Source organism: Larus michahellis, chromosome 2, assembly GCF_964199755.1.
Source record: "Larus michahellis chromosome 2, bLarMic1.1, whole genome shotgun sequence".
Lineage (NCBI taxonomy): Eukaryota > Metazoa > Chordata > Aves > Charadriiformes > Laridae > Larus > Larus michahellis.
In genome coordinates, this window is record NC_133897.1 from 151640706 (window position 1) to 151662356 (window position 21651).

Genomic DNA, 21651 nt, shown 5'->3' on the forward strand with positions numbered 1-21651 from the left:
GTTACATGTAGCTGGTTATTTTTATTGTGGTATAATGAAAGTATTTTATTTTTTAGAATGAAAGCATAGAATTAAGGCATGAAGCATAGAATAATGTTACTAGACTGAGAAGGTCTTAAAAAGGTTTTAAGGTTTTTTGAGACAGTACCTTTTCTCTTGTTTATGGTGTATTTGTAAAATTTCTTTGACCATTGTGTGAGATCACAACTTTAGTTTTACATTGATGAATTCAAACCTAAACAGCTTCAAGTGTTACTTACATTGTGTTGGTCATAGTTCTGCCACATAATGGTGGAAAGTTACTACTGTATCTTCTAATTCTGCTTAAAAAAAAATCATACCATATTTCTATGAAGACCAATATAATCCCTTTATTTTTAAAACTAGTTTAGTCTTAATGTAATAAACCCAGTTTTATTTTCAGAACACTGCACCTTATCTTCCATGAGCATAAAGGCACTTACAAGTAATACTTCACACTTATACAGCATGTTACTGCAGATACTGGATTCCCTTATTACTGTAAGCATTTTTGCGGTTATCTCCAGACAAGGTCTTTCTGCAATTATGGCTCAATATCTGGTAAACATATTGCAGTTTGAAGCAATAAATGTTTTATGAGGATCCACTACTTGCAAAATTGACTTAACCACATAAGTAAAGGAATATATGAATATATACATATATACATTTACATATTATATATATAAAATATTTATTATACTATATACAAAATAGTATATAATTATATATAGTGTGTGTAAATATATAGTGTATATATAATATATATATTATAGACATATACTATGTTATATATAGCAGTATAGTAGTTACATATAGTATACGTATATAGTACATAGTGTGGTCACTATATATTCAACCCCATGCAGCGCTACAGGCCTGGGGAAGAGTGGTGGGAAAGCTGCCTGGCAGAAAAGAACATGGAGGTGTTGGTCAACAGCTGTCTGAATATGAGTTAGCAGAGTGCCCAGGTGGCCAAGAAGGCCACCAGCATCCTGGCCTGTATCTGAAACAGGGTGGCCAGCAGGTCTAGGGAACGGAGTGATCACTGGTGAGGCCGCACCTCGAATACTGTGTCCAGTTTTGGGTCCCTCACTACAAGAAAGACATTGAGATGCTGGACCATGTCCAAAGAAGGTCAATGAAGCTGGTGAAAGGTCTAGAGCACAAGTCTTATGAGGAGCATTTGAGGGAACTGGGGTTGCTTAGACTGCAAAAAAGGAGGCTCAGGGGAGACCTTATCACTTTCTACAACTACCTGAAAGGAGGTGGTAGCGAGGTGGGAGGTCAGTCTCTTCTTGCAAGTAGCAAGTGCCAGACAAGAGTAAAGGACCTTAAGTTGCACTAAAGATGGTAGAAATTTTTCACCAAAAGGATTGTCAAGCATTGGTACAGGCTGCCCAGGGAAGTGACTGAGCCCCCATCCCTGGAGGTATTTAAAAGACAGGTAGATAGAGTGCTGAGAGACGTGCCTCAGTGGTGGACTTGGCAGTGCTAGGTTAACAGTTGGACTTGATGATCTTAAAGGTCTTTTCCAACCTAAACGATTCTATGACTCTATAGTTCTGTGTGTATAGTATATATTGTATATATTTTGGATTTCTTTTAAAAAGAAATAGGGAAAATTTCACCACCACTCGCTTGATTTTACATTAGAGGTTTGCATGGATATATGTAGTTTATTATTTACTATACAGTATAAATACACTGTGTCTGTATATATACGCACAGTATATATATAGTACATATATAGAGATATACTATATCTAGTACATATATAGTACATATATATACTCCTCAGTATTTTCTGGACATGCTTAGGAATGATAGGATACATCTGCCTTAACTGGTTCCTCAACTATCAGCTCTTTAACTTCATTAATTGCTTTTGTCACTTTGCATTATTATCTGGAGCCCATGGCTGTGTTGAGGACAGTTGCCTCTTCTCCTGAATTTTTCTTGTGCTCTTTCTCAAAGAGCAATTGACAGTTCATCTTACCTCATTAACATGTGGTAAGTATCAATTTCTTCACTTACAGGAAAGCTTTGTACTCCAGGCCAAACACACTATTTTTGATTTTCACTAATGACGGAGTCCATCATCATATTTTAGAATCACAGACATGACTGATACTGAGCAATTAGCCTTTTTTAGATTTGGTTAGAGACAATCTATATCATGTTGACATAGTTTCTGCATCCAGAGAAGATTATAAAAGGGGGAAAGCACAGTTACTTTATTGGAAATATGCTTTATTTAATCAGTCTTACATCTAATATAGGTCCTGCTTCATCGTTGGCAATCTTAAACTTACTTATAGGCAATGTAAAAATAGCAGTAGTGAGTGCAGTGAGAGCTTTGCATTCATTTTCTCTTTGTCCATCACTTTAGAGGTAAGTATTGTATTCTACATGACATTGACAGCAGCAGACTGTCATGACTGTATGCATGTCATTTAAAAGATATTTTACAAATACAAACAGAAGTATAAATTTACAAGTCTCAAAATATTTTTACACTTTGATTTTGGTTTAAGAGATATAATATTTTAATTCTACCTTAATAAAAAAATAAAGCCCATAAATGCTACCAAAAAGCATGATTTCATAGTTTTTAGCAGATCACTAAAATAAAATGGACCCTATTCACAACGATTTTCTAATTTCCTGTCCCTAAGTGTTGCTCTTCAGAACTTTTTTTGGATCAAACAACTTTTCAAACCAGGTAAGAAATAACTTAATGGATAAGAGGTGGAGGAACAAAAACTTTTCTCAAGAAATGCGTATAGGTGGAATGAACGGGTTAAACTGCTCTGAGGGCCTGTAAGATGAAGTAATACCAGCCTGATATTACTCATCTGGTTTCAGAATCACTGATGAAATATAACACCATTTAACTTGTTAACATAGAACATCAATCTATTTTTGCTTTATGCTTTATGCTTCCCCAGACTCTTTTTTTTTTTTTTTTTTAATGGACCTTTAGTGATTTTTGACCATTTTTCTGGCTTCAACCTATTTCTGAATGCACATGAGTGAAAATAAAAGAAATAATCTAAAGGACTCAGAAAAATAAATGAATTAAAAAAAAAAAAGGGGGGGTTTGAGAGATGCTACGTAGATTTTCCATAGTACCATGGAAGGCTGGTAAGCTTACTAACAAAATGCTTATGAAAGGAGCTCTGAAACTTGGTTGCTAAGTTCACCATTGCTTGGGTGATCCTCTGAAGTCAGAGACACTTCATATACTTATATTAATGACAATCTGAAATTGGAAAATATTTTCATAAATTAATCTAACAATGATTGTGGGGGTTTAGTATAAGAAATGATACAAGCCGTATTTTTCTCCAACTCTTATCATCCTATAAAGAATCATGCTGCAACACATACTGACTTTCTCATTGTGGAGCAGGTCATCTTTTATAGAAAGAGCATGGACAAGGTGAAAAAATGGGAATATTCTTGCACAAGCGATCTGTGCTTTACTCTGATATTGTAGTAGTTAGGTAGTATTTAGGGACTTACAACTGAATCTACGCACTGAGATACAGATCTGCTGACTATTTGTGCAGTGATACCCAAGATTTTAAATTTCCTGTCTTTCATTAATGTTGGAAAAAATAACTTAATAACACTTCAGCCAACTGTACTAGTGGGTTGAGATATATGCTTTTAAGGCCTAGAAAATAAAAGCTTTTGCCTAGATTAATAACTTAAAGACTTGTCTATAGATTTGTTTCACTTCCCATTAGCTTTCTATAAGAAGCTATAAAATTTGTAGCTATTAAATTATTTCCTTGACAAGAACAGCTTCTTGTACTGTTGTCAAGGAATTTCTCCAGGATAAGATGCCTACATATTAATACCAGCTCTGACTCACAAACAAAAGTAAAATCAGGCATTTTTAGCTCCATTTTATGATGGTCTAGTTGTTCTGAGTAGTTCTACTGGAACTGTTACTTTGGTGAGTTTAGGTGATACTGTGTGGTTTCTGGATTTCAGTAATGAACCAGATTACAGTATGACTTTATGACACATAGGGGACCAGTCGGCTCTTGACATGCAGATAATGTAGAATTAAAAGAGCTCAATGCATCTCAAAGACAACTGGTGTCTGTCTGAAAGTAGACTGTGCTAACCAACTCCAATCAAGCAACTGAAACTTGAAATTCCATATGCCATAGTGAAAAATAACCACTCTATTACTATAATATCGAACAGTTTATACACAAAAAAATTATGAGTCAAACAGCTCAGGAACTAAAATAAAAAGCAAAGAAACACGCACACACCCCCCGCAAACAAAACCAAAAAAAACACCCGCAAAAAAACCCAACCCAACCCAATCCAACACCCACCCCCATTCTCTATTACAATTCTTGAAAAGGCAAGCTGGATACTAGCTTAAGCATTACAGAACTGTTGAACAAGTTCAATGTAAGTTTTATTTACTTCTATAGGTTAAAGTATATAATGCATAAACCAAAAAAAGAGAATAGATTAACTTCATATTCTAGGTTGCATATGAAAGTTTGGTCACTGTGAAACAGGACTTTTTTTGCTTTTCAGAATTAACCAATTTGCTCTAGAACCCCCTCAAAAAGCAATAGTGCTTGATCCTCACAATATCATTTTTACAGTTATTTGTTGCTTCTCTTTTCAATGTATTTAACAACACAGTCTTCAGTGATTTCATTGTGGGCCTGAATGGGCCTTTTCAGCTTATATAGAGAACCACATTCACAAAAGAATATTAGACTTTTTCCCTCCCCGTTACCCTATGAATAGCATTTCAGATCAGGATTTTTCATTCACTTTCCATGCTTGCAAGGAAAAGGGGTAGTTAAAAGACCATTTTAATATTACAGTAAAATAATTGAGATCCTCCCCTCCAGTTCAATAGTTCAATGTGTCATTAAAAGACAACATTGTGTTTTTTTAATGCCAGAAAATATTGTATGCATTGGTAGTACCTGTTAATATGGATGTCCTGTACGTTTCTGCAGAAAGGTAGCAAAACTAATGTGCAAAATAGTTTGTCTACTACCTTGAAGAACGCTAAGGTTTTCTTAATTATTTTTTTAATTTTAACATAAAAAAGAGTTTTTTCCGTGCCTTTCACTGGGTTGACAAGTATAGGCTTTTTTTTTTTTTTTGTGTAAATCTGTTTTTTCAAGTCAAGCAGAAAATTCATTTTAGTAAATAGGTAATTTTACATATTGTACTCATTGGTTATTTGTGAAAGTAATCTAAGTCGTGCTACTTCACCTAAAATTCACAGGAAGATTCAGAAAAAAACCCTCATTATTTTAAGATCTACAAAAATATCAAATTTGAATTATTAATTTGAATATTTTCTCATCTTCACAACTGAAATGAGTTTAAAGCTCATCTTCCAAAGAAGAAACATGGTTAAAAAAAGCAATTGTCCATTTTTATTTTGTTTACATTGCACTGAAAATTTACATCATACTTTTACAAATCCTTTTTCATAAAAATATACTTCTTTACAAAAGTGTATGCATTAATATAAGAGGAGTAGCCAGTTGCAGAAGAAACATTTTAAACGATCTCAAATGTATTAACCTTAACATTAATGAATGAATCATAGTTATTGCAGTCATTTGAATAAACAAGAATAAATAACAACCAATGGTATAAAATATAAAACAGCATCCTTTTAGTAGAATACAGTTTGACAGAGTTGTATGAATATTCAAAACAAAGTGTTGTAAAATGGTTTATAAGAAATTCATCAAACATTATAGAAATCCAAGCAGCAATCCTGGGTACAATGATTTTTGGTAGGCACTCTCTATTACGGTAATAAAAAGTTTAGATTTTCACAGAATTATTAATGTCTGAAAGGGACAATAACAGATAATTCACACTGGCTAACACACAGCATTTGTGAGTCATGCTATGAATGGAAGACAATGACCTACATCAAATAAATTACTGAGTTGCCACTGACTAATTCTGGTATGAAATAGCTGTAAAACTAAACATTAAATTTCCTTAGAAGTGATTCTGGAATGTCTAAAACTTGTATCTGAGGGCTGTGGAATCTGAATTGTCCCTAAAATGAATGGATTGTCCCTACTAAAATCATGGCTTTATATATATATATATATATATTTTATTTTTTTTTTAATATTTTTTTTTCATTGCACTATGGTAATATATTCAATTTTAAATCATTAGCTGTAAGGATTTTTTTCCATAAAGTATGGAATATATAGATAAAATAGACATGAAAACACAGTATTTCCAAATTATTACTTCCTCTTCCCTTGTAGGTCTGATCCAAAGTTCATTGAAGCCTCTTAGAATACATCAGCTTCAATGGGATTTCGTCATGCTTTGTGCATGCATTTTGACAGAATGCTGAAGGAATAAACTGATATGATATGTCTAGATTTAACTAGCATGGATTGAAAAATGGACTTTTAAATTTTTGATATATGGATTTGATTACTAATGTTACTGTAAACTCCACTTTTCAATTGGAAATATCAAATTATGTTTTCACATTTGAAAAAAATGTAAGATGGTCACTCTTTTGAATGATCTTCAACAGTAAGGAACATAGCCATGTACAAAGCTCAATTCATAGTAGCTTCTTGATTGCAAAATTTGTCTAGTTGTATGATTGACAGAAGAAATGTAGAAACATTACTATTTGGGGGTACTGTTAATGGAAACAGAGAAAAGGTGTTTGATTTGGAACATGAAAAGGAAGCAAGATGTGAGGCAGGGAAGGAAATTTATTAAATAAGAACATGACATTTTAATTTTTCTCTTGTGATATGAAAAGAGTAAGTTGTACTTGCTGATTTCTAAATACTACGTCCTGGACTTAAATAATTAACTGTTCTGAGAAAAATAAAATACTAACTGGATGAATAAATGAAAAAAAGGTACAAACTCATGAGAAAAATGTAGCATATGACTGTTAAAGAGAAATCAGTGACCTATTGTCTCCTGTAAGTTTAGCTCTTATTTTCTACCTATATCTTTTTTTAACCCAGTCCCTCTATTATAGTTTTTATAAAGCACAGAAATACTGATAGTGGATGCTCCTCCAATATATGCAAATATGTTTTATGTTTTAGAACAACCTCCTTTTTTAAAAAAGCAAATAAACTGTGAGTAGCACTCATGGAGTGCAGCAATTTTTTTTAAAACTCTCCATGGTATACACGAAGAAGAATTCTGATCCAGTTTATGAAAAACAAAATCAAAACAAAATAACCACAACCCATTCTTGTCTATCATTCTCAGGAAAAGGTGACCCAGTATATCCTGAAAAGTGTGCTTTAATTTTTTTTAATTTCTTTTTTTTTTTTAATCAGTGAACTGTGTGTGCACTGTGTTGTGTGTCAATTTCCAGACTTTGAAGACATATCATTACCACATTATACCATTGTGCAAACGGTGTTCAAGTTGGGGTCAAATCGTACCGCTTTCCCTTCCACAGACTTTGCATTTGTGTCATACATGGGGTTTTCAAAAGCAGCTTGTCCATTATTATTTTCATGTACAGAGCATCCTGTGTACTGTGTTTTAGGTGCAGTCCTGTAGAAGAAAGACAGAGTATTTGTAACTGCAGTTTTCCTCCCTGACTTGATGTCGTTTAAGAATCTGAACAGTTTAGCTCTCAATTCCAAATATGGGAGTTAAATACAACATCTCAATTTTTTTACAGTATCTGTGCTAAGAATTAGTACTTTATCAAAGTTTGAGGGATTTATGATTCATTTTAAATGGTGTTCACTTAAAAACTTAGTTAACAACCTGAGAAGAGGTAGGTATTTCCACTTGATGGTCAGATGATAGTTAAGAGTACAACAAAATCCTGTACAGATGCAATATTTCCCCAGCGAGATGACTGAGACTTTCTTTTTCCTTTTGGAGACTCCACAAGTTTGTCAAGAATTAATTTATAGCTGTAAAATTTTCTTTTTCACTAAATAACTCAAAATAACAAAGTTCAATCCCTTGAAAAATTTCATCTATATTGATATGCAAAATGCATACTGTATTGCAAATCATCAATATAAGATATAAAGACAAGTGCTTACAGTAAACTGTTAATAGCAAACATATAAAAAAATTACATGAGCATTTTTTCATATTCTGAAGCAGTTCAAAAACAAGTGGTACCATTTAAAAATGATGGTACGTATTTTAAACTAATGTTATCCTGCAGAGTATATTACAATTATTGTCAGGATATCTGACATAAATCATTATTTTGAGTTAGTAGGCAAAGAATTGTCTTGTCATTAAAGCGATTAAATTTTCTTTAGTCATATGACGCTTTAAAGCTGTAGGAAAAGATTACTTGACACTAAATGCAAAGAAGTAATACTAGTCTTGATAACACAAACAAAACTGTTGAATTTAAGACTAATGAAATTGAGAAGACTGGTGGCTACGTAACACAATTGCATATGAACTAATAATTTCAGGTGCAGGAACAGTTCCATAATGAAACCTCTCAATGACATAATACTTGCATATACTTGCATGCCAAAAAACAGAGCAGGCATTAAAATAAAGTATTCAAGATATGACTCACAATTCTGTCACACGTAAAAAAAAAATAATAATGCAGGCAATCTACTGCAAGTACAAGCAAAGTGTATTCGTTATATTATTTCTCATATGCCGATAATTTATAGCATACATTTTGATATCATAAAGACAGAAATTTATAACATTTTAAATAGGTAGGAATGAAAGTATAGCACCGTGCGATAAACTGATCTCTCAGTCATTATGTCAGACCTTAAGGGGGGTAGGAAGAACTGTCTACATGAATATTCTGCAAACACTTTGTGGTTTTAGAGAAACTTTATTTGCACTAACAAAGACTGAAGGTAAGAAAAATACCAAGTCATACAGGAATTCTATATACGTAATTTATACTTACCTTTGTTTATAAAGATAAAAGCCAAAACCAGCAAATATAAGGGCAAAGAAAGGCACAAGGATAGCAATGGCCACTGAGCTACTATTTGTACCATGTGGTTGATTAGAAGAATTTGAACCCTCAGACATGTTAAGACCTAAATGGAATAATAAGAAAAAACAAGTAATATAATATACGTGTCTGTTACCCCTGGCACATACTACTCCTAAACTTCAGAATTCAATAACACCTTGTGATTGGGTCATTGTAATGTGTTCAGATGTATACACACAGCTGTATGCTGAGACCACCTGGATAGAAAACGTAGTGTGGTATACCATATTCTGATTAATAAGTGGATGCAAAATGTTGGGACAATAATACATATACTCTGGTACAATAAATATCTTACTGCATAATTCTGTATGGGGTTCAATTTTTGGATGTTGTTAATACACATTAATGTACTGTGTTAGAAAAAGTCACATTTATAATAATGCATATGTTTGATTATATTACTGATTATATTTGTATATTTCAGAAATTAATAAATACTGCATGTATAAAAAGCAAACATGATTTCAAGGAAAGGGTAAATCACCTGAAGAGGTATCATGTTGATTTCATTAGGCACTGCGATTGATATATAGAGTGAAAGAGGTAGGAACAATTGTGAAGAGCTAAAGCCAGATATTGATGAAAAAAGAATATGATCTGCTGCATGGTTGAGGAAAAAATTATCTAGATTATCTACACAGATAAAATATACACATTTTAATGTTAGGAAAGGAATACCAATGCAGCTTCTAAGTTAATTTTTAAGCTTTGAACTGGATCTAAGAATTACAAAGGTCATAATATTTTCTGACTTTCTGGATCTTACAGGACAATATATAGAAATTTAAAAAAACCCAAAACAACCAACGAAACAAAAAGAAACAAACAGATAATCAATCTACTAAAATGCAAAGATTAAAAATAATTGTATGGGAACAGCAATCAAAATATTTTGTTTCAGAGAAACTATTTTTGTGTTTGTGTGCATGAAATAATGAAGTGGTAAACATGCTAAACAAAATCTGTTCAATGTTTGTAGATCTCTCCCTAACTACATTATTGACTGTGCTAACTGCAATGAATTCTACTGTAGAATTTAAACCTGATTGAACCATTCTGTTCCTAGAAGATATCAAAGGTACCTTCAATATATTACAAAAAATAATCTCACAACTACACACACACAAAACCCAAAAACTATCAAAACACTTTGCCAAGGGTCTTGCATTTTGATTTTTGTTAGATGAGTTTCAAATATTTTTAAGTTAATAAAGGGAATTAACTCTTTTTACATTCATTAAAAGGAAACATTTCTTGATTCTAGCAAATGTTGAGGTGAAACGTTGGTTCAGCACTATGAGCAAGAGGTCAGTTTAGCAGCGTATTCTATAACACCGGCTTTATAAATAGTGATTAAGATGTGAAACTAAATGCATTTTACACTTATTTATAGAAAAACATTCCTCAAAACATTACAAATGTATAGGTATTCTAAATAGTGCATTGCAAGGCATCTGTAAGTCCTTAACAACTTCTGACAAAACACTCTTTGCAAGTACTAGTTAAATGAGATTTTAAAGATACGAATATCTCAATCTTCTATAAAATGTCAATACTAATAACACCCTGCAGGTACCCTTATATTACTGGACATAATAAAATACACTATGGAACAATGAACTGGCAAAAACTTTGAATTTGCTGCATACCTAATCTTTGAAGCCCAAATTGTCCATAATCTTTACCCTGTATGAATCCTTGAAAAACATATGTTGCTCCATCAGGTTCAGCAGAAACCTGTAAACAAAAAGTACTCTGAATTAAATGGGGAAAAGTTTGTTACAAATATCTATTTGGAAAAGAGATATCCTAATATGCTTGACTGGTAGCTGTTATACATCATTAAAAACATCCTCTCTTTTCTAGGAAATCTATAAAGTTCAGAAGAAAAGACAGAACTGTAAAAGGCACACCCTAGACATGGTAGCTTATGGTCCCATATACCACCTTATACTACCTTTAAGTGTATTTAAGCCATTTTAAAACCAATAAAACTTAAAGTTTCTTGCAATTCAACATGTCAGTATTTCTAAGTGTCTTACGTACTTCATAATTATCTGATTCGATTAGGAAGTAGATGGCAAAAGTTATATTGTAGATAATCCTAAGGATGCAAATATTGAGGTTTTAATAATTGCTTTAAAAGTAAATAAAAAGACCTGGCATTCAACTGACAGTCCCTTTGTTCTTTCTCAGTGTTTATCTCAATAATTACAGCTGTAGACCAGAAAAGGATTTTGGCACAAGAGCAAAAAAGGCTAGTATAAACTAAAATACTTGTGGGAGGGCGGAAAGGGTTTTAATCTGCTTAATATCTCCCTTATTAAGATAAGTACATTCTAAACTAATACACTGCACATTGTGTCCAAATTTACAGATACTTGCTTCCCAGCATAGTTATTAGGTTTAAATTCAGCGATCCCAAGGCAGCTTCCTTCAAGATTTTCCCTTAAGCCTCCCTTTCTCAAGGCAACAGTGTGTCTTCAGCAATGACCTGAAGCTATGTTTTAACTGAAAAAAGGATGCATTCTCAGGTGAATTTCTTACTTTGGGGTAAAACAGCCTGTTTAAGCTATTTCAAGATATTAAAAAAAAAAAAAAAAAAGAAAATGGTCAAATAAGAACAGTATTTAAATAGCATATAGAATGTAGGGATTGTACTCTGTACTTTTGTACATTTAGAAGTTTGAAAGTAAATTTCTTGCTTTTACCATATTTTTTTCTCAGCTTACAAAACCTAAAGTTTGTATACAAACCAAGGGAGGTAAGCCCTTTTACTAGTATGTTTATTGTTTAAGTGGTTTAGAGCTTTTTGCTTTGGTTTTGCACCTTTTATAAAAATTATTATTGAAGTAGTGCCACAAGTTATACAAATATAAATTTATGCATATGCCTCAATGTACACCTCTTCTTTTGGCATGTGCACCCATATTGGTGTCCCTATAGTGCTTTACCAGTAAGTGAAACATAAGAAAGCAGACAGATTCCTTGAAAAATGAGACAGTATAATAGGGATGTATGAGAGTTCATCAGCATCCAAATTATTTTAGGTTCTTCCATTTCTGAAAAAACTGCCCTCTTCTCTGGCAAATAAAATTTCTCAGGCCCCCAACACACTCAGTTTTTTCCAGCCTTAACATTGTCTTGGGTGATACTTGTTTTTCCTATCTGTTCTCTGAAGGGATTTCCTTTTCATGGTTTAAACACATCCCAGCCACCCGGGCTGTTTCTTCTTCTCTTCACCCCTCCTCCTCTCTTCTTCTGCCTTTTAAAGAATAAGCTCAGCACCAGAACCTACAAGTGGCTTCATGCTTAATCAGAGCAATATATTTTGTTTTCCCCATTCACGTAACAGTTCAGCTTTTTCATGGTATTTCTAAAAATATCACCAAAACATTACTGCTAAAACATGATAAAAATTGCAATTATATTAATATTATAATTTACTATAAATTGATATTATATTATCATGATGACAAAATTTCTCAATATATTGGAACAAAATTCAAAGACTGGTCTCCTATATCTTACAATAAAATTTTAATTTCATTTAATGAATCAGCACTGCTTCCATTTGATATGAATCCACGAGATTCCATTTGATAAGTCTCAGTATTTTTTGGGTGTAGAACACCAGCATGATTTTAATTAAAAAAAAAAAAATCTTTTCACAGAAATATACTCACAAAACCATCCATAGCCCATTTTTCCTCTTTCAACTTGCTCACAGAGGTATGGGAAGGTGCTTTAATGAGATATATGTGGAGCATTAGCCGAGCTTCCTGGCTTTTATACACTCCTGTAGAATAGAGGTTTAAAAAAATATATTTGTATTGAGTAGAGAAATAATTACATCTTTAAGAATAAGCATTTAATCTCTTGCTTTAAAAAGTGAAACCAGGAAGAATAGGTAGCATCGTTACCAAAATTGTAGTTTAGTGAGATGCATACTTTTGTGAAATTATTTCAATTATCATAGGATTTCAATAGAAACTCTTCTTAGCTTAGCCTGTAGAGAGGTCAGAAGGGAAACCCTATACACACAGCTGTTACTTAACACTTATGGTAACCAACCTTAGACAGAACAATCGCTGACAGTAATCTGATTTGAGATGAAAAATACTGTTCTGAATCAGGTGGAGCGTATTTGAAGCTCACATCCCCACTTTACATATTTGCAATTCAGTCAGCAGCTAATTAAGGTGATAACAGGAAGATCCACATCTAAATTATTTTCCAAAAGCTGGTGCCTAATTAAGAATTCTAAATTCGAAAATATCTCAAAAAACTGAGTTGTTCTTCATCAGTCAATATTAAGACACAGTTTCTTCCAGACAATAAGATTTGTATATAACCTTATTTACTTTGTAGGCATAATTAATTCATTCATTTTCATTCCTACAGAAGAAATGTTTAGAACCCAAATAACTTTATTTGTTAATTTGGAGAATGAAAATAAAACAGTATGATATGCTTAGTGATTTAGTCTTCCATTACAAAGACACTGGTTAACAATTAATATAATGAATTTCTCCCACATTTTCAACCATTGTTATCAATTAATGGTTTAAAACTTTAAGTTTTAAAATGAAGACCTCTCTAGTATGATCATTTCCTTTCTGGCAGAGCACTGAAATTCATAGGAAGTTCATTTCATATGAAATCTTCTATTTGTAGAATCACACATGGTTATATTGCACTTCACATGAACAAAAGCTAACGATGGCTAAAACTTAAACAGTAACAAAACTAAAACCAAAACGAAGAAAAAGAAAAAAAAAAAACAAAAAAATTATACTTCCACCTCCAGAAAATTCCACCAAACTGAAATTAAAATTCACTGATTTTTTGGACTCAATACATCATAGAACAGTCTTCATGCTGTAAATGAATTAGAATTAAACACTGGCTTTCATCCCTCCTTTTTTAAAAAAAAAAAATTACTGACTAACAGATGTGGAAGACTTCAGACTGGATTTAGTTAGTATGTGTTAGCTACACATTAACTAAACTAGATCCCTTTTTATTGACTGAAAACTCAAGTAACATAGCAGTACCCTTAAATTTGGTCATTTCACATTTCTATGTTCATCAAAATTCTGTGATGAGGAAATGCTCGGGTACTTAGTGCCCTTTGCATCTTAAGGTAGAGAAGGAAAAAATGCTGGCATAACCAAATAGCTTAATATTGGACTTGCAGTGCTGCAAAGAGATGATCTGGGAGACAGCAGAGTTTTCAGACTAATAGTTTTTTAGTCAGAAGAAAATGGTGGGTGATATTATTATGTTAAAAGGAATTCCAGAAAAGAAGAAACATGGTAACATCTGTCTTGCTGGCTGCTAATCTGCAAAAAACAAAATCTTATAAAATGGAAACAGATCACATGCCCAGATGTATCCCAACTAAGAAAAGACACTTAAATTTGTCCTCTCTTTTACTTTATTCACTCTAGGCTCTCACTATGGACTACGGTGAGATGGGCATCTCAAAAGGTCAATTCAGGTTAAGATGCAAACTTCCTAGCTCTCTTCAGAAGCTGCAGTAAGGGACAGGGCAATGAGATTCCTAATTCATGTTTCTCATTTACATGCCTAAATTTACAGGACAAAGACTTTCTCAACATTAAGGATAGGTGATTGCTCTATAGGAGGTATCATTATATATAAATCATGTCTGAGCTTACAAGCAGACTTACTTTTGTGATAACAATGCACTGAACTCAAATGAATGTGCCTTGGTAAAACAGGGTTTATTCTCTTGTCTTTGGGACTGAGTTAACATTATCACCTAGTGTCTGGTCACTTCAAGAGCTTAGACAGTGTGCATCTAGAAATCATTTGGAATTTGGTATCTTATAAATGTACATTAGGAAATATTTTCCTCAGGCTGAGGGATATGGTGTGTGCACGTGGGCACCAACATTATGTTCGTGCACTCAAACAAGAGCATAGAGAAAATTCTTCCCACAGACCAAGGCACCTAATTGTCTGCTAATTTACAATGGTGGGTTCACAAGCATTTCTTCGTGAAAGGCCGATGCGCTTCTTCAGAGTTGGCAACTGGTTTCCTAGTGTACAAGTGAGAGTTTAATCTCAACCAAATAAACAAGTAAAAACTGTATCTTTCTTTTCTCTTAATCCCTATAATAGCATTGTTATGTTCACTCATGCTAACCTGATCAAAAGAATACGCCCATTTCTAACCTGTGACAGACATGTATACTATAATTACAGTAAGCACAGGTGTCAAAATAAAAAAAAAAAAAAGATGCAGCAAATGATGGAATGCAAAACAGTAAATGCTGCACGGGGAGAGAACGACTTTTCACTTCAGGAACCTACTAGTTAAGTATAGGAGAAATCAGCTCTATAGCATCTAAATGTCTTCTTTGATCCATCCCTACTACCCTGGCCCTAAGATACTCTTTCAATATATAGAATCTCAATTTTCTATCTGCAAAATAAGGAAAGAAAATAATATTAACTACCTGATGATGTGTTCAATGCCTGTATGTAGAGCAAAAAATGGACATTTGTTATCACTTTTGTGTCCAATTGAGAAAACCTTTTTATTTGGAAGTGAAGGTTGGTTGACTACGAAAACATAGCTTTTACTTTTACTAATCCAAAAAAACATGAAATACTACATCTACTGCATCTAATACCCTCATAGAAATTACATGACTGAAACTAAGCAGATATCGTACAACAGAATAAGTTCACTCAGACATTCAAGACAAACAGTTACCAGTCAAAAATATTTTATGAAACATTCAGTCCATCTACAGCCTCTCAGGTGTGACTTTTCAAAGGACACCTGCAAAATACTTTCAACAGACAAACCTGATGACAAAAATTCACCCCTCTACTAGATACTAGAAAATAAGCTCAATGGACACATGGCTTCTTTGGCCCATTACATTCTTCCTGTAGACAGCCCCCCTCAGAAACATATGGACTAAACTTTCCCCTCTCTTTTTTTTTTTCCAACAGGTTAATGTTCTGTCAATTCTGTCCTTGCTAACACCTCTGGGATAAACAGTGATGTTAAACTACTTCAGAAAACAAGATTAAAACCAGAAGCGTCCAGCTTATACATGACTGCATTTTTAGGCCTCTTCAGTCCTACAAAAAGTGTTGTAGACAGAGGGTGACATTTTAAGAAACTAAGTTTTGAGTGGTAATATTGATTTCAGGTGTTTCTTTTATGCTTTCTCAGCTGTGTGGCTGAGATGTCTCAATCAAGGGACTGACAGTTTGAAAATCAAACAAAAACTATAAACGCAAACATTTTTTAGAGTGTTTTTGTTTGCTTGCTTGTCAAGCCCTATCTGCAGTTTCTGGTGATGGTTCACAGTGTAGAGAACTGTGCATATTGTGCCAGCATAACCATGGCAACAGTGCTCTGTGTAGCAGGGACTGTGGAATATCATAAACGAAGATTGCAATCAAGGGCTGCTTCTGAAACTACAGCATGAAGGGTAGCTACTTTTTTCAACTATATCAGCTAGTCTAACAAGTGTAATCTCTCCATGGTCTCCAAGTTCATTAAGTATCTCTGCCTTGCTAGGTCCTATTATAGCCTTGCTGCATCGTATTACTTATTAGTCATTAATAGGCTATTAAAGGGAAATTGTACGATTAAGAATTAAAAAAAATCTCAGGAACAGTAATTTAAGTGTATTTATAACATCTAAGGAAGAAGCATGAGAATTAGGATGTTTCTTTCACTCCTCATTGACTCCAAATATAATAACTAAAACATAATTAACTCCAAATATAATATAACCCTGGGAAACTAAAAAAGGGGAGAGAAGGGAAAGGTGGAAATATCCCTACCTTTGAAAAGGAACTGAACTAGAATGAAAATTTCTTTAATAAGCTAAGAAAATTTCAGAAGATGTTAAAAGTTTAAGTGTTATGTATAAAGTTACAGGGAACCAATGTTTATAAGGCAGAAAAAAATAAATGGAAATTATTTTTTCTTATCCCATACCTGATAGCAGCAATTCCATATTGCTGTTTGTAAGTGTCGCATTTACTCTTCCTGAAGTTGCATTGAAACTGGTGACTGTCAAAGTCATGGGTTGTTTCTTGCTTTTGTAATTGTAAGATCCTTTCCATATATAATTTTGGGCAAATACATCATCAGGAACTATATAAACATCAAACATGTTTCAATACATTTTTCAACATTTAGTACTTAGGAAGTCAAGCATCCAACAATATATATGATAAATATTAGCATTTTCTCTACATTACCCTCTCTATTTTTAAGTCTATTAGGCAAATTTTAACATAAAAAAACATTTCATATTTATGAAATAAATGTATTCGTACTGAAGAACACAATCACAACTGTACCTTCTTTTGCTCCTTTCCTTAAATATGGGTATGTCCTAAAATTAAATGAACTTCACAAAATCTAATTTAACAGCTGTAACCAAAAGACCAGATTCCTCTCGCTGAAGAATCTTTTCTATGCCTGCACATACAGGCAGGGACATACTGCTAGGATTCATTTTTGCAAAAATTAATATCAATTTATATATCAAAAATTTTACAAGCATATTTAAATGACATTAAAAGATTATAAGCATCTTCTTTATTACCTAGTCACTTTTTCTAATGAAAAAAATATAAAAGACATTTTGTCTTGTCTTCAAATGCTTAAAATCATGAGCTTCACCAGGAGAAAAAAAATTCCCCTAATTTAAAATTAAGAAAAAGGTCATAAACTGCAGGAAGAATAAATATGCTAGATTTATACCTTTACATTTGAAATTTATCATTATCCAACTGTAAAATGATTAATTTAAGTCATGTTATTCCAGCAACAGTATGGTTAAAAAAAAAAAAAGTTACCTATCCAGCAAAAGCAGACACATGCAAATCTTTAAAATCTTAACAGGAGATACCATTTAAACAATTAAATTGAAGGCAATTTAGGATTGGTTTAATACATTTTCCAAAGGAAATTTATCACACTTAGCCCTATAACAAATAATCACTATTTTAAATCAGCACTTTCACATTATTTGGAATCACTCACATGGAACTTAAAACTCTGGTTTGTGTGTGTGTTGGCGTCTCATATGAGATAAACACAGAAGAATACTTGCCCCATTCTCTCTCAGGTTATCCTGAAATTCAAGACTGGAGCACACTGCAATACCCAACAGTCTTCCTTCATCATTTATTTTATGGGTCACAGAGATAGGTTGCCTTCCCCATGGAGGGTAAAAGAGCTTTCCTAGTTTTTTATTTGTGTATGTATATGTATATATGCATATATTTTTGACAAGGAAACACATAAAACCAAACACCTAGATACTGGCCTGCAAACTGCAATCAAGGAAACTGCATAGTGCAAATGGTCTGATGCTGTTGATTTGTGATCTGCCTGAGATTTATTTCCCTACTTTCAGGAAAACTGATCTTTATGTACTTTATTTGCAATTATTTGAGATTGTACAAAATGCTTCTGAACGAAAGAAACGGTAATACGACTACCATGCAGTACATCATTGACAAACACAGTTTTGAAGTAGTGTGCAACCTGGTTTTTCTTTATAAAAAAAATGAAAACAAACAAAAAAATGTCCCACAAAACAGCCCAAACCCCCATATACTAAGGAATTACTTTTAAATCTTTATTCCTTATTGATAGACATTTAATAGAGTTATAGTTAAAGGCTTGTTTTAGTTAAGGAGATTTCCCTTTTCAAAAAGTCTCTGCTGTGGAGAGAAAAAGGTTTCTCTTGGATCTAGTCAGGACATCCAAAGATGTCTCCTTTAGCAAATCAGTTAAAACTGGAGTTGTCTTTAGCCAGAGTTAGAGAGACTACCTTCTCTAGGCTAAACTAGCTTTTTTGAAGGCTAAGTTGAAAGCTAATACTGAAGTATTTGGGTAAAGCAATTTAAATTATCAATATGTAAAAGAAGCTTAAGACTGTGAAAAAAACTGTGAAACAACATGGTTTTAAATTATTTCTGGCTGAGTAGTACAGTATCTGAATGGGTAAATTGCATAAGATCTTACACAGAACACAGTGATTCCAGTGAAACCAACAAAACTCTCATCACATAACAATCAGAAACTATATATAGATATTAATAATACCATATAGTCTAGATGGACTTAAATGTTGGGGAATAATTTAATTAATGATGTTTTTATTCTATTGATGTAATGCCTAATCTAATACCTTTTATTCCTTCTAAGCCATTCAGTGCAGTCTCACTAAACGGATTCTCGTCTTTTCTACAGAAATTGTTTAAAACTATATATAGCTCAAAGTACTTACCACTTAGTTTGGGACTTGGTGTTCCCAAAGCCGGTCTGGGGTCCTTCACTAATATTTTGGAACCAGCTGTTAGAAAGAATGAACGACAAGAAGACAAATCAATAGCAAATATGTTACTCAGAAACTAGGAAAATAATTTCCATAGTGGAGCTTATTTGTTACAAAGGATATAAGATGGTGTTTCAAACTAAAATACAAATGAGATTTCAGTTAGTATCAAGCCTTAATACCACAGGAGCACACGCCAGCAGATTTCCTCTGTTGCTGCGTTTCCTCCAGTCAGTCACCTGTATGCTACCAAGTCACTTGCAACACCCAAAAAGCATAGACTTTCTCTTCAGAATCCACATTTCGTAATTCACAGTCCTAGTCCATGCACCTAATATGTAAGATGTCTTCTAATATGTCATCTAAGGCAAGTTACGTCATTTACATTGGGATCGACACAAAGCAGCACTGTGAATAGTGCTCTGACTGGAAGCAACGTAACACCAAACAGTGAAAAAATACATAACAAACGTGTTTTAAATCATGTTCCTCTCCAGGACTTAATTATTTTCAACAGTACTGAGTGGGGCATGTTGTGTTCAAGACTGAAAACCCAAAGATTCGTGCTTAATCTCTTAACAATGGAGGAGAAGGTCACCATTTCTTTAAAGAGTAGCAAAGGAAAGAAAGAAATGAGGCTGTCCACAGCATCGCCAGCCACTCAAGTGATTTGAGCACTGGAAGTTGGAGAAATTCATTTCTTCTCTGCTTAAAGCAGGAACTCTCCCACCACTGAAGATGATGAACCAAATGCAATGGGACAGTGTCATTTCCTGCAGCTGAAAAAATTGTATTTTGCAGAAACTAATTTGGATTCACTGGGCTATAAAGAAGACACATAATTCTGTCTCCTAATGTAGAACACTCTCATGCAGCACAAGGCTCCATTCCTTGCTCCAATGGTTATTTCAATATTTGTATTTTGGATCTTGGCATTGAACCCAGGGCTTTTCTCTCTGATCGTACTCTAAAAAATAAAAAAAAAAAGACAAGAAAAGCAACTTCCTTCTACTTGAATGGAGTATTTTTCTGGATAAAAAGGAAACTTTAGCATGAAGAACTGTGAATATTTTTCTTGAGAAAAACTTTTAGCTTATTACAGAAGGCTTGCTTTTGGTATATAGATTAAAACTGGCAAGAAACAAGGGCTGGAGTTGGAATTCAACAAAAAGTTATCATGGCCTGTTCTTACTGGTTGATTATCTCTGTTTCCTCTCTGTTTTGAAAGAAACTTACTGAACTTCCGTGAACATGGCTGACGTGGAGGGCATGCTTCAGCAGCATATGCTTTTTGACTATATCAAGCTCAGGTTAGAAGCATCTGGTTGATCCTTTCCAAAGGGCTTTAGTATAAAAAGCTGATGAGTCAATCAGCCTTGTCAAGGTGGACACATTTCCAGTCAAGTTCAGACTGAAATTTTAAATATGAAATAAAATTTAAATACAAATTTTAAATACAAACCCCAAACTAAAACAAATTATCTATGGAGTTTAAATTTCTAGGTCCAGATATTTGCTGAGTACAACTTTAACAATTGCAGTTTTGTATTTAAAGGACCAAATTGTGGTTTAATTCCCCTACAAATCCTTTCAGAGGTCTCAACTTCAAATGTTTTATTCCTTTTCATACATTTCCAAGTTACTATTGTGAAGTTCACAATCACAGGTGAACAATCTGACCTGCTTCTCCTCTCCCTTCCACAGGAGAGAGATGTTTCAAGCCTTTCTAATAAGTAAAACTGAAAATATTTAAGAGATATTTTATTTTATCTAATGAGAGTTAATATTTTACAATACTTTACAAAACTCATTCTTAGCTTTCTCCACTGCTAAAAAGCAAGAAGCAAGCCTGCTGATCCTAAAAATTTTGCATTTTTGTAACATTTCCTCAGAGTATTGGAAAACTAAGTTATATGACAAGGTAGATACACTCATACTTACCACTTAATACTTTAAAAAAAAAATCTCATAAAGGTTCCTTACTATCAGAAAAGACAGCTAATACTACTTGTTTCAATATCATTGGCAGAAAATTCTTGGATCAAAATACAATCCATGAATCACATTTGGCCTGCCATAACACTTTCTGAGTACTGAACAAGTCATAAGCTTCCTGGCAGCTTGCTTTCTAACACTTTCACAAAGCTGAGGTCTGTTTTCCCCCAGCACTTGCCTGGCATATAATGCCAGGACACCTGTTTTTCAGTAATACAAAATACTCATTTCCTATTTCCCTTC

The 21651-nt window shown here is 33.4% G+C and overlaps 1 protein-coding gene across 3 annotated transcripts in view; it reads right to left on the reverse strand.

Moving 5' to 3' along the window:
• Window positions 1–4914: 4914 nt before the first annotated feature.
• The window catches only part of CSMD3 (CUB and Sushi multiple domains 3), a 684352-nt gene continuing 667615 nt past the window's right edge, over window positions 4915–21651 (reverse strand). For all 3 annotated transcript variants that reach the window (XM_074577705.1, XM_074577704.1, XM_074577703.1), the window contains 6 exons: window positions 19366–19431; window positions 17055–17213; window positions 12745–12857; window positions 10708–10795; window positions 8963–9098; window positions 4915–7602 (listed from right to left, as the gene is read on the reverse strand). In XM_074577705.1, the coding sequence (XP_074433806.1) occupies window positions 7443–7602; window positions 8963–9098; window positions 10708–10795; window positions 12745–12857; window positions 17055–17213; window positions 19366–19431 (722 nt within the window). In that variant the 3' untranslated portion in view covers window positions 4915–7442. The remainder of the gene's footprint in view (window positions 7603–8962; window positions 9099–10707; window positions 10796–12744; window positions 12858–17054; window positions 17214–19365; window positions 19432–21651) is intronic.